Source organism: Spermophilus citellus (assembly GCF_964194105.1).
Source record: "Spermophilus citellus genome assembly, chromosome: 4".
NCBI lineage: Eukaryota > Metazoa > Chordata > Mammalia > Rodentia > Sciuridae > Spermophilus > Spermophilus citellus.
This window is the reverse complement of record NC_138185.1, coordinates 116,411,308-116,425,161: the sequence shown is the minus strand read 5'-3', so window position 1 is coordinate 116,425,161 and position 13,854 is coordinate 116,411,308. Positions and strand designations below refer to the sequence as shown.

Genomic DNA, 13,854 nt, shown 5'->3' with positions numbered 1-13,854 from the left:
CCATGGTTTATTGACAGTTCCCTAGGACAGCAACCCCTTCACACAATTGATTTGAAGGCTTAGCTGGTTGGTGGGGTCAATGACCTAGTAGGTTATAGAAAGATATTCTGGATGTAAAAATGTGAGTCTTGAGATTGGTACCTTAGCCCTGAGACAAGTTTTACTTTATTTTGGTTTTTTTTTTTTTTTTTTTTCCTGTTCTGGTGATCAAACCCAGAGCCTTGGGCATGCTTGTTGGCAAGAGCTACTACTGAGTTATACCTGCTCCCCACAGCCTGATCCTGAGAGATTTTTGAAGCAAAATGCAGTCATTCTTGTCAGTGTTAAGTGTTACGAGACATATCTGAGGGAGGAGTAGTCTAAAAGGAAAGCCCATAACACTGAGTTCATGGAAAAAGAAAGAATTGTTATTTCCCTTTATAGAACTCAAATAAGTATCAATACAGCCTGTAATATAATTTGTAAAAGAATTTTAAAACACTTTCTTTAAAATTTTTAATACTGTTGATGTCTATGAAAGGTAAATGACTCTTAAGTTGTCCTTTAAGTTCAGACATCAGAACTTTGTAAGAATATTTGTCATCTTATATTTTTTGAGTTGTCTTACATTTTTCAGTTTTATATCCTTATAATATGCTTTAGAAATGATGGATTCTCCCTTTGTTGTTTTGTTTTGTTTTGTTTTGTTGGCTGGGAATTGAACCCATGGGCACTCAACCACTGAGCCGCATCCCCAACCTTTTTTTTTTTAATCTTCTACATCTTTATTTTTATTTATTTTTATGTATTTCTATATGGTACCGAGGATTGAATCTAATGCCTCACATGTGCCAGGCAAGCACTCTGCCACTGAGCTACAACCCCAGCCCTTTTAAAAAATATTTTACTAGAAACAGGGTCTTGCTGAGTGCCTCAGCCTTCCAAGTTGCTGGAATTACAGGCATGAGCCACCATACCCAACTATATATTTGTTCTTACATAATTGAAAATATGTTGTTTTTCCACAAGACAAATAACTTGTCTTATTGTAAGTTTCTTAACATTTTCTCCTCAAAATTCTGTAACTTTTCATTGTCTTTTAACATTTAATATTGTTGAGTATTCTGAGAGCAGTCCAATTTTTGTCCTTTGTAATTTAAAATTTTTCCAGAATGTGTGCACATTTGTCTTTTTTAATTGATTTTGCCAAAAATATAGTGAACTTTTCCAGTCTGCAAGATTTCTTCTGCTCAAGGTGTTATTCATGTATTGTTCTAATCTCTTATTTTACTTTAGTGGTAGGAAATGTTCTCTCTCAGTTTCTTTCTTTCTTTCCTTCTTTCTTTTTCTTTTCACTGTCCATTTCCCTTGAATTCTGGAACAATTTTCTTTGTTTTCTTATATTTCAACAGATCTCTTTGTACTTTTCTGATTTCTGTATGAATTTTAATTGAGTCTGCATTTTTGTTTACTTGCATTTTTTTTTTTTTTAATGATACTGGGGAGTAAACTTGTGGCTATTCAAGTGTACTACCAATGAGCTCTACCTCTAGCTCCCATAACTTTTTTTTAATGTCATATCTTTTTGTCCTTTCAAGTAAATTGTAACTTTTCATTTCAGCATGTTTTTTTGTTGTTGTTATTGTTGTTGTTGTTTGTTTTATTTTTGATACTGGGGATTGAACCCAGGGATGCTTTACCACTCAGCTATATCCCCAGTACTTTTTATTTTGAGATAGGATCTCATTAAGTTGTTGAATCCTCAAACTCAAGATCCTCCTGCCTCATTCTCCCAAGTCACTAGGATTACACAAGTGCACCATCTTGCCCAGCTAGTTTGTTACCTTCTTAATATTTTCTCTCCCTTAGTGGCATAATTTGTTCTGTCCCATAGAAACAGGTCAACTAATATAATAGTATAAGAATTGTCAAAAATTCAGTGAATACTAACATTTTTGAATGTTTATACTTTTCCTTTATATACTACTCCAGAGTCTCTCTTCTTTGCCATCCTATTTTCCAAAGTCTTGAATCTATTGGAAGTTTTACTGTTTTTCCAAAGATAAAACAACATTTTAGTGGTTAAATTCACACTGATGATAGTGCAGTTCTGGAGGACAGTGGATAGATCTTAGATTAATGTGGATTATATGCTAAACCCAGCCACAGTTAGAAAAATTATAGAGGTGATGAATTATTATTTTGGAAAGAAGTTTGCACTAATAATCTTTTTAGTGAAGATTCAGTTTAGCATTCCCTTTTCTAGAAATGCCCACAGCCACTAATGTTTTCAATACCATATTCCATTGTCTTCTTCACTATTTTATTCACTGCTGTTTTCCCAGCACCTCGTTTTTAATGCCTAGCATTTCGTAGGCATTATGAATTTTTTAAAAAACTTGAAATGAATGAACAAATTAGCTACTACATTATTCTTCCACAGATGCCAATTCTTGTGTAGTATTGAGAATTTCAAACTAAACTATTTACTAAAAATTTCTTTAGAGTTCTTGATCATTTTTGAAAGTATCATCTCTCTCTCTTTTTAGGGATCATGTTTCCTTTACCGTGTGCATGACTTTTTTTTTTCATAATTTCTACATCTTATCCAGTGCCTGTCCCACTCCCCTTTTTGTTCATCTTTTCTGAAGGAAGATCCAGACAGTCTTCACATTTGCTAATAAATAGTAATTGGTGCTGTTAACATAAGTTTTCTAGTTGAGTAATCCATATATTTTCATTTGGGTCTATAACTAAAAACAGATAATGTACATACCACTCTGTCTCTCAAATCCCATTTAGCAGGCATTCATCTGGTACAACTTAGCTTTCCTGGGATTCATCTTTTTTTTGCTCGTGCACTCTGGTTCTTTGACATTGCTTTGAGGGAGTAGGTGAAAAGACACAGTTTGTCTTTTCTTTATCCTATCTATAGCATTTGCCTGTTAGATAGCCATTTTATAGGATACACTGTGACAGTACTGATTTGCTCTTTCTATTCAGTTATCTTAGAAAAATTATTTTCTAAATGGATATGGAAAGATAATGCACAAAGGAATAAGCAAGAACAGAATTCCTTGGCTTTATCATTAAGTAATATTTGAATGCTATCTGTTAACTGCTGAGTTTTCTAAATGATATACTCTCCAGATCTCATGAGTCAGGACATTAGAGATAAATTATCCTTTTAATAATCTCTCACCCCCTTTTAAGCCAATCTGTCTCTCTTTTTTTTTAAAAAAATATTTTTTAGACGTTAATAGGCCTTTATTTTGTTCATTTATTTATATGTATGTGGTGCTGAGAATTGAACCCAGTGCCTCATACATGCTAGGCAAGCGCTCCACCACTGAGTCACAACCCCAGCTCCAAGCCAGTCTCATAAAACCCTCTGTTTATCAATACAGTGCCATCAATCTTATATAAGAAAGTAAAAGTTATTCTACATCTTGGTGTTAGGTTTTTAGTAGTGGCCAACTTTGACAGGGTAAGAACACATTTCTGTTTTGTTTGTTTGTTTGTTTGTTTGTTTATCTTGGGAAGTGGGAAAGGCCACATTGAACCCTACTTTTTAGACATGATTTGAAATCTCTAGTTTGATAAGGCTGATATAATTTAATTTCTCTGGATTTAAGTGACTAATTGAATCTTCTCAAAATTATTTCCTATGGTTGCAGTCTTTGCCCCTATCCTGAAATTGCATTTTCTCTTACTCTGCTTGCTTTTCTTTTCCTTAACCATAATAAGGCCTTTTCTTCCAATGGTAGAATGGTTTTTAGTAAGTACTGGCCTACAAGTAGAATGTTAAAGCTTCAGTTAAATCGTTTTCTGAGTCTCTGATAAATCAAGGAGGAGGAGAAAGGGGATTTGAATAAAGTTGTGCTGGAGCTTGAATCTGTGTTATGATAGGGCCTGTACTGATTGAAGGAGAATTGCCAGCTAGTTGTGATTGTAGAAATAAGTCTCAGGAAGGGGAAACTAACTAATAGTTAAGACTTACTATAGAATCTCTGGGTAATTGAAGATATTGTATTATCCCCATGAGGAGATGGGAATGGGAATTAACTTTTCTCTAGGTCCAGTGTGACTTGGTTAGAAATACAGTTGAACCTAATTGTTTGGTCCATTGTGATATGATAGTCACACAGGAAGGGTCTGTTTTATGTGGGAGTCTATTTCAGGCTGTTTCCTTGCCTGTATTGTTTCTTTTAACAGCTTTTTAAATTTTCTTTTTCCAGCAATGATGTTGTCCACTGGGCATGTACTGACCAATGTGGCAGGTCTGAGAACATAGCTGAAGCTGAAAATAGGAAAGCTGGGGGCAAGGAAGAGCCTTGAATCTTGAGGTGGGACGTTGACTCTAAGATGTCCTTGAGCAGTGGAGCCTCCGGAGGGAAAGGAGTGGATGCAAACCCGGTTGAGACATACGACAGTGGGGATGAATGGGACATTGGAGTAGGGAATCTCATCATTGACCTGGACGCCGATCTGGAAAAGGACCAGCAGAAACTGGAAATGTCAGGCTCAAAGGAGGTGGGGATACCAGCTCCCAATGCTGTGGCCACACTACCAGACAACATCAAGTTTGTGACCCCAGTGCCAGGTCCTCAAGGGAAGGAAGGCAAATCAAAATCCAAAAGGAATAAGAGTGGAAAAGACACTAGCAAACCCACTCCAGGGACTTCCTTGTTCACTCCAAGTGAGGGGGCAGCTAGCAAGAAAGAGGTGCAGGGGCGCTCAGGAGATGGTGCCAATGCAGGAGGCCTGGTTGCTGCTATTGCTCCCAAGGGCTCAGAGAAGGCCGGTAAGGCATCCCGCAGTGTAGCCGGCTCCAAAAAGGAGAAGGAGAACAGCTCGTCTAAGAGCAAGAAGGAGAGAAGCGAAGGAGTGGGGACTTGTTCAGAAAAGGATCCTGGGGTCCTCCAGCCGGTTCCCTTGGGAGGACGGGGTGGTCAGTATGACGGAAGTACAGGGGTGGATACAGGAGCTGTGGAGCCACTTGGGAGTATAGCTCTTGAGCCTGGGGCAGCACTCAATCCTTTGGGAACTAAACCGGAGCCAGAGGAAGGGGAGAATGAGTGTCGCCCGCTAAAGAAAGTCAAGTCTGAAAAGGTAAGAGGTGGCCGGATCTGGCTGCCCACTCACTGCCAGTCAAAACTGCCCTGGACTAACTGCCAAATGCTGTATACACTCTGTTGGAGGTTTATTAGTTTGTGGGTAATGACCAATTACAAGGTCAGAGCAGCTGGTAATGATAATGTGGTTTTGTTCCAAATTAGCGGATTCCCTATAGGCTCATTTACAGCAAGAGAAACATTTTGGAATAGGATATCTTCTTAGAAGTCTACTTGGTAGAATGAATTTTCTTATACCTTGTTATTGTTCCATCTTGGACACTTGTTGCTAGAGGCTGGCACCAAACTTTTATGTGGTTTCCAGCTTGAATGATATTTCATTATTAGATTCATAATAATTGATAAACTTAATTAGCTTTTGTTTACATGTATAGGGCTGTTCTTAATGGAATAATTGATGGTGTTGTATTTCTGGAAGAACTAAAAGATTGATTAAATTTCATGGCTTATCCACCAAGTGTTCTATTGGTGGCTACCAAAGAGCATTAAGGACACAGTTGCTGGTCCGGTAAACAAGGGGGCAGGAGGTCCTGACTGTACTATGAAATACTTAATCAGGCTTTATGAGTTACTGTTGTAGCTATGAAAGTTTGGTCTAGGAAGAATTTTTGGCCACTGAAAGGGTATCTCTTTGCCAGGTACCTTCTGCAGTTATTGGGAATCAGTATCCCAATCAGGTGGTTTTGTAGCTGCCTAATAGTATAATGATACCTTGTCTTTTGCTTGACTTAAAAGGATAGGTGCCTGCAGCCCCAGGATGGGTTAAGATTGCGTCGCTCCTCTGAGAAGATGATCTTAGTTGATATCTCAGTAAATGTCTGAGTGAATGTCTCTCAGTGCTAGAAAAGAATAGGTGTGCATCTGGGGCCAATTCAGGCTGCCTTAAATTTGAGCAGCTTACAGTTTCCTATGAAGCAGCTGGACTGGTGATGAAGCATTCATTGGCTCTTGATTTTCTGCTCTGTGTTCTGCTCACCCTGTGCTTTTAGCTGATCCTAGCAGATGCAGTATAAATTGATTTCTCTGTAATTAATCAGCTACAGCAGGGAATATCTATTTCCATATGTAAGTGTTAATAAATAAAGGCTAGATGTGCATGTGTGGGTGGTGGTGCCCTCTTGGTGCCTAGATTTTAGTGGTAGCTTGTGCTTTCTTTGCTCTAGGTACGTTGGTCTTTGACTCTGGCACATCTGTAGCTTTTAGCAACATCTGGGTTTTTCTGGTTAAGAGAGCTATGAATTTCTTCCACTAAACAATGGCTCATTCCTTTTTACAAGTGACAGCTGCCAGAGAGCCTGCCTGCTTTAGGTGGCAGATGCCATAGTCCACCTAGAGTCAAGTTCCAGCTGGCTATAGGCATTGCTCATCTTGCATTGGCTGTGATTTGCCATTTTCTCAGGGGTACAGATGGATAATACTGTTTTAAAGAGGCCTTGGAGTACCAGGAGTTCTTGCTTCTGTTCCAGGCCTATTAGACTGTTCCCTACATCTGGCTTCAAGAAACTTTTACCATGTATCCATATTCATAATTTTTGTTCTTCCTGTACCCAAAAGTACTTTTGAGGGTGGCTTTCATTTTTTTTTAATTTACTTATGTTGTAATCTTCTAAGCCCAGTTGTAATCTATGAGTGAAAGGATGAATATTGCTTATTGTTTAGCATTATACTGGATTTAAATCTAAATGTCCATGGTTGTCTCCAATAGAAAAGCAAATGGAACCCATTTTCTCTCATTGGTGTATGGACTGGTGGATAACTGACCTTCAGATTAAAATTGCTGAAAGATGCAATCCATTCAGCTAAGAATATATCTTGGTCTGGCATGTACGAATATGTAACAACAACTCCCACCATTATGTACAACTATAATGCACCAAGAAAAACGTTGGGGGGGGGAGATCAACTCTTAAAAATAATAAAAAGAATACACCTTGGTGCCAGGAAATTTTGACCTTTAATAATATAGCTTTGCTATTAAGCTTTGCCTCTCAGACTGTAAGAATGGGGCAGTGGAATGAAAGACAAAAAGGAGACAGACAGCATCCGTTTTGGGGAAGAAATGTAAAATTGCTGGGAAGTACTTTTAGAAGGAGAAAATTTACTGTGCAGTTTTATGTTACCATAAGCAAGAGCCTGTTTTCACCATTCTTTCCTGTTCCTTAACCAGTTTTAGACATACTGGTTTTGAGGGTGCTTTACCATATTGCCTTTGGCCAATAAGATAATTATTTAAATAAATGTTTGGAAGTTGCTAAGAGATAGAAACACATGATTCAGGAAGAGAGCATTTCTGGGACCAGAGCAGGAAAAGAAGAGTTGGGGGTGTAGCTCTTAGTGGGAGAGTGCTTACCTAGAAAGCAGGAGTCCCGGGGTTCAAAACCCAGGATTTGGGGCATAATAGGTACTCAGCCAGCATTTGATGATTAGTATTATGTTTTAAAGCAAAGTCTGTGTAAACCTCTTTTAAGAATTTTTCTCTAAAATGAAGGCCTAGCAAGATATGGCAACGCACTTCTGTAACCCCAGCTACTCAGGAGGCTGAGGCCAGAGGATCAGGAGTTCAAGGCTAGCCTCAGCAATTTAGAGATCCTGTCTCAAAATAAAAAATGGCGGGCTGGGGATATAGCTCAGTTGGTAGAGTGCTTGCTTTACATGCACAAGACTCTGGATTTGATCCCCAGCACCAAAATAAATAAATAAATAAATAAATAAATAAAGGCTTGGTATAGCTCAGTGAGGTTAAAACATCCCAGCCTTCAATCCTCAGGATCCTTAAAAAGAAGTGGAGGTTAGGTTAGGTTTGTTGCCAGCATGGTGCACATCTGTAATACTAGGCCAGCTTGGGCAATTTAGGAAGACCTTGTTTCAAAAAATAAAAAGGGCTTGGGATGTAACTCAGTGGTACAGCACCCCTGGGTTCAATTCCAAGTACCAAAAAAAGAAAATAAAAAGAAAGAAAGGCGGGCTTGTCTATGGCCTAACTGGTTTGGAATGTTCTTTCTTTGTAGGAACAACCAGCAGAACCAAAACAGCAAAACAGATGTTTTGATGTAATCTGAAATTGCATACCCTTAAGCTGGGAACTGTCATGAAAAAGAGAAACTCATAAAATTCAGAGCTTGTTGACTGGAGTTCCTTTCACATATCACCCGCTGCCCCTTGGAAATAGGAAAGAAAACAGTAGATTCTGTGGTGCAGGGTAGAATTGTCAAGACATTGACTACTATCTAATGAGGCAGATTTGAATATTCAAATTACTACCTCAGGACTTTCTCTCTCATCAAAGTAGATATCTCAGGGTGTGGCCAAGGAAATTTTCTATCAGTCTGGGACGCAGATTCCCCTTAATGGCATCCACTTTTACTCCATTACACCTTTCTGTCCGGTGGCTCATTGTGTTGTTTCCCAGGGTTCTAGGAGATATAACCAGAGATGGCTCAGCAACTACTGTTGCCCTGAATTGTTGTTGAACACACCTGCCTCATACTTCTTGCCAACTGAAGAGACTGGGAGAGGGAATGTTGAGGAATAAAAAGATAGAACCTTCTGGCTCCTGCCTGCTTCCTTGTGTTTGGTTTGATTGATAGGTTGTTACAAGTTTAGGGATGGAAAAGAAGGTAGGCAGGAGGGAGGGTGCCTGTCTGAGCTTAGTGCACATGTGGCCACTCTGACAAACAAGGAAAAAGGAATTTACAAACCACAGACAGCAGTGATCTGTCTGTGCTGTCAGAGCTTATGTCCAAGAGTTTAAGGTGAGACCTCTTTCCTTTTTTTCCCCTCCAAATGATATGAGTTTTACTCAAAGGCTCTAGTGCATGAAGAGGTTTTTGCAACCAGGCGATCCCTGACCTTTTCTTTTCTTTTTTTTTTTTTCTTTTTTCTTTTAAAGAGAGTGAGAGAGAGAGAGAGAGAATTTTTTAATCTTTATTTTTTAGTTAATGTGGTGCTGAGAATCGAACCCGGGCCGTACGCATGCCAGGCGAGCGCGCTACCACTTGAGCCACATCCCCAGCCCCCCTGACCTTTTCTTAGCAGCTGCTTTTGATCTTTCAGGGTAGGAATACTTCACTCTGCTTTCCCCGTGTTTGTATGTCAGATTCTGCTTATTTCAGAATGATGCATATATTTGCCACTTTACCCATTCATTTAGAATATAAAGAAAATGACATAGTATGACTTTTACTCTTTTGTATTCTGATCATGTGTGCTATCATATCCATGTTGTAAGAGCATCTTTCCTTGCCCTTGGTTTTGTATTCCTGCCCTAGTTTATGCCTTCCAGTTCATTTCTCTCTCATTGCAATCCCTCATTGCCCAGTCAAGGTCAGATCTCTTATTCCTTCTGATCCAAGGCTTTCTCACTTAACACCTTCCTCCACTTTGTACAACTGTTGACAAGCATAGCAGTCAGCCTTGCTTCCTGAAGTCCAGTGCCCTCAAGTGTTTACCTTCATGGAAAAAATAAAGAAGTTGATATTTTTATGGTACAGAGTTGCAATCTTGAACTACAAGCTTAATTTATCTTTTCAGCAGTTCTGTTTTCCTTCTAGGTATTGTAATTTAAGGAGAGCCCCAGAGAAAGATTATCTTGCCCAATTTCTTCACTTTATAGAAGAGTAAATTAAGACCAGGGTGATCATTACCTGGATCTCACAGATAATTACTGGCAAAACCAAGCACGGGAGCCAGATTTTTGGACACCAAATTCTTAGGACATGTTGCTATTCTGGATTTCTTAACAGTCTTTAAAGACTACCTTTAGAAACATTGGATGTAAATGCCCAAGTATTCCAAGACCATTTTCACTTTGTTTTCATAGAAACTTCAACATTATAGACACTCAGTAAACAAAGGATCGTTTAAATTAAAGGTACTTAGGTGAGGTGATGATATTTGCAATGAATAACCATTTACAGCTAGGAGAGAATCTATATCCTGTTGGATATAAAGAGGAAAAGTTGCTTTTAAAATGTCTTTGAAGCCAGGCTTTGTGCCACCCGTCTGTAATCCCAACAGCTTGGGAGGCTTAGGGAGGCCCTACACGACTTAGACTCTGTCTCAAAATAAAATATAAAAAGGGCTGGGGGGGCTGGGGATGTGGCTCAAGTGGTAGCGTGCTCGCCTGGCATGCGTGCGGCCCGGGTTCGATCCTCAGCACCACATACCAACAAAGATGTTGTGTCCGCCGAGAACTAAAAAATAAATATTAAAAATTCTCTCTCTCTCTCTCTCTCTCTCTCTCTCTCTCTCTCTCTCTCTCTCTCTCCTCTCTCACTCTCTCTTAAAAAAAAATATTTAAAAAAAAGGGCTGGGGATGTGATAAGTGGTTAAGCGCCCCTGGGTTCAGTTCCAGCAAACTCTACTTCCCCAACCACCCCACACCCCCAAAAAAAAATTAAAAAAAAAAAAAAGCTTTGAGCTTAACTCATTAATGGGGGACGGAGGGATTTTGTGTCTTCTGGAATATTTTTTGTAATTATTTGAGGCATTGCTAGTTCTAAACTGACATAATAATTATACCTCTTTATGGAATACAGTGTGATAATTGAATACATACGTACAGTGTGCAATGATCAGGTTAGGTCCATCTCCTTAAACATGTGTTGGGCTAGGGTTGTGGTTCAGTGGTAGAGCAGTTGCCTGGCATATGTGAGGCCCTGGGTTCCATCCTCAGCACCATAAATAAACAAATAAACAAACATACAAACAAATAAAAGGTCTATTGACAATTAAAAAATATTTTTTTAAAAGTGTCTTTTCTTTTTATTAGAAACCTTACTCAACTCTTCTGGTTCTTTATAAAATATATAATAAATTGTGAATTATAGTCATCCTGCTATGCTTTAAAACATTAGAACTTATTCCTCCTATATAACTATATCAATACCAATTATGTAATGCTAGTTTTTTCTTTATTTGGCAATTGCAGATAAGGAAAAAAATTATCCTGTTCTGGTGCTTCTTACTTGAACACATCAGTGATAGGCAGATCCTCAAATGATTGTGATTATTATTAAGTGAGTCTTTTACCTTTTTCATTGCTGGGGATCAAACCTAGAGCTTTGCACATGTGAAGCAAGCTGGTTCCAGTGAGCTACATTCCAATCCTTATTGTTTTTATAAATACATTATGGATACTTTGTCACTTTCATTCAATACAGTAAACTACATTTTATTTATTTTACTTTATTGGGTAGTGGGGATTTAATCCAGAGGCACTTGTTATTTTTTTTTTTTTTTTGAGACAGAATCTTGCTAAATTACTTCAGGCCTCACTAAATTGCTGAGGCTGACCTTGAACTTTTGATCCTCCTGCCTCAGCCTCCTGAATTGATTGGATTATAGACATGCCCCACCTCCCATCCAACCAGCAAATAAGTGCATTTAGGTTTTAGGTATTGTACTGGGTGATGGGTTATACACACTGGTGAATAAAACAGAGATGGTCCCTGTTTTTTGAAAGCTTACAGTACACCAACTACAATGGAGTATCTAAAAGGGTATTCCATAAAACCATGTATATCAATCACATTCCTTGAATTTAAAAAATGCAGATTTCTGGGCTCTACTCCAGATCTGATAAATGTACTTTGGGGATAAGAACCCAGAAATCTGCACTTCCATAAGTCTCTATTTTTCCCCTCCCAGTACTGGGGATTGAATCTAGAGCTTCACGTATGCTAGGCAAGTACTCTACCACTGAGCTACATCACCAGCCCCAAATAATTGCTTTCTACATTATAGTTTGAGTGTCTTTGCGAATTTTCTTATAAGATAGGTTCTGGGAGCCACCTCTAATTTTAAATGCCATTCTTCAAAATTTAAATTTCACATCAACTCATATATGACTTAGTACTTAAGAGTGTACTACTCTCTAGCCAGACTACCTAAGTTTGTATTCTAGCTCTGCCACTTATTACCTCAGTGATCTTGACCAAATTACTTAATTGCTCTGACTCATTCTTTTCATCTGCAAAATGAAGAAAATTATGAACATAAGGTTGTTGCAAGATTAAATTAATTAATTCAGAACAGGAAACATTCAATAAGTATTAGAATACACAGGTTGAATTAAAATATGGCTTCATCTATCCTAAGCAATAATGGACTAAAATATAACAACATTCCACTATACAGGAAGCCCAGAATAAAAAAATAAAACATGTTGGATAAGATTTTCTGTACTGTGCTTACAGGTTCCAAAACTGGGTTGGGAAATTTGCATGTTGGTGATGTTCTAAAGTTCCTGGTATTTATAGTTGGAAAGGGGGAAAAGACCAAAAATAGGCTTCAGAGGATATTGAAGTGGTCTTGTTGAATTTCAGATGTCATATGAATTAAGTTTACTTTTTGGCTCCATCCCTGGAGTGGGTTAGATGGGCTGTTACTGTGGGTTTGCCAGCATATGCAATCTTATGGAAACTGAAAGAGCACTAAATGTTTTTGTTTTTACACAAGAGTACATGGAAAATCTTAAGTCTTAGATCTTAATTTTGCTCCCCCGTGTGCACTTGTATATTTTCCATTTGGGTATAAGAGCTTTTGCCAGCTGAGCTTATTCAGACAGGCAGCAGGACTTGGGCTTTCAGGCTAGAGGTGACAGTAACATACGCAGCTGAGATCCTGCCACTTGCTGGCTATCTGAGCCCTCCTCTTGTGGTTTGCACTCTTCAAGCTATGCTTGAGTAACCTGCCTCCAGAGCTGCTGACAGGGCCGTGTTCAGAGGCCTTGGAAATTACACTGTTCATTTCCTTATCATCCCCTGACCTACAGTGCAGAGCCTTCTGGTGCAGGAACAAGGCAGCAAAACTCCAGACGGCTCCTAGCCAGCATGTGTCAAGAGCTACAAAGAAGGAAATTGGACTTGCTCACTTAAAAACCATGGGGTTAGACTTTGATTTTGAGTTCCTGCAGAGAGTTATTTGTGTGTGAGAGCATGTTTTATCTCTGTGTATCTATAGAAGGAGTCTGCATAGCAAAGCTAGCTAGGGAGGAGGGACATCTGAAAGTAGAGAGCAGAGGGAAGATTGCTTTTCTCTTCAGTTAATTTCCCAGTTGTGCCATCAGGATGGGCCTGGGAGCATTAGCATCAGGAAGGTGCCAGACCATATTAATATTTTAAAATATATTTCTCTCAGTACAATTTAGTCATGGTTGAGAGCACCTACACAAGAAGCCTTCTTGGATGGCTGAGGAGACATCTTTAACAAATTCTTTTCCCTGAAGTCATTCATCCTAGATGACATTGGCATAATTAATACTTAAGCTATCTAAAAAAGAATAGACTTTGGTCACTCTTGAGTAAGAGGAACAGTTCTTTTGAGATAAGAGGACGTGTGACAAAAGAGAAACAGGAATTTTTAGAGCATTTTGAGATTTTCTATTTATAGAGCAAAATTCTATTTATTTTGAGAACCTGTCTTCATTTGGGGGATTGGTATTATAAAACAATCTACTTCCTTTTTCTTTTGGCTTTTCTCTTGCCCTAGAAGTCCAAAGAAAAGACTTCCTCAGGTTGAAGAAGTAAAGCATGAATGATAAAAGGCTTGGGCATATTTTATACATATTTTGTCCTTATTTTTTCTTTGCCTGAATTTATACTGCCTTAATGGTCACTGGTGCTATTATAGCCTTTGCAAAGTTAGAAAAAAGAAAGAAAAAGAAAGCATTTAGGTCTTGGAGGTATTTTTAAACCTTAAGTGGGTTTTTGCTGTTGTTGAGAATACTGTAGAGAAGTGT

The 13,854-nt window shown here is 38.5% G+C and overlaps 1 protein-coding gene across 1 annotated transcript in view; it reads left to right on the top strand.

Moving 5' to 3' along the window:
- Positions 1 to 13,854, top strand: part of ZNF609 (zinc finger protein 609) — a 187,836-nt gene that overhangs the window by 19,537 nt on the left and 154,445 nt on the right. The window contains exon 2 of the mRNA XM_081289275.1: positions 4,218 to 5,091. Coding sequence (XP_081145401.1) covers positions 4,345 to 5,091 — 747 coding nt within the window. The 5' untranslated portion in view covers positions 4,218 to 4,344. The remainder of the gene's footprint in view (positions 1 to 4,217; positions 5,092 to 13,854) is intronic.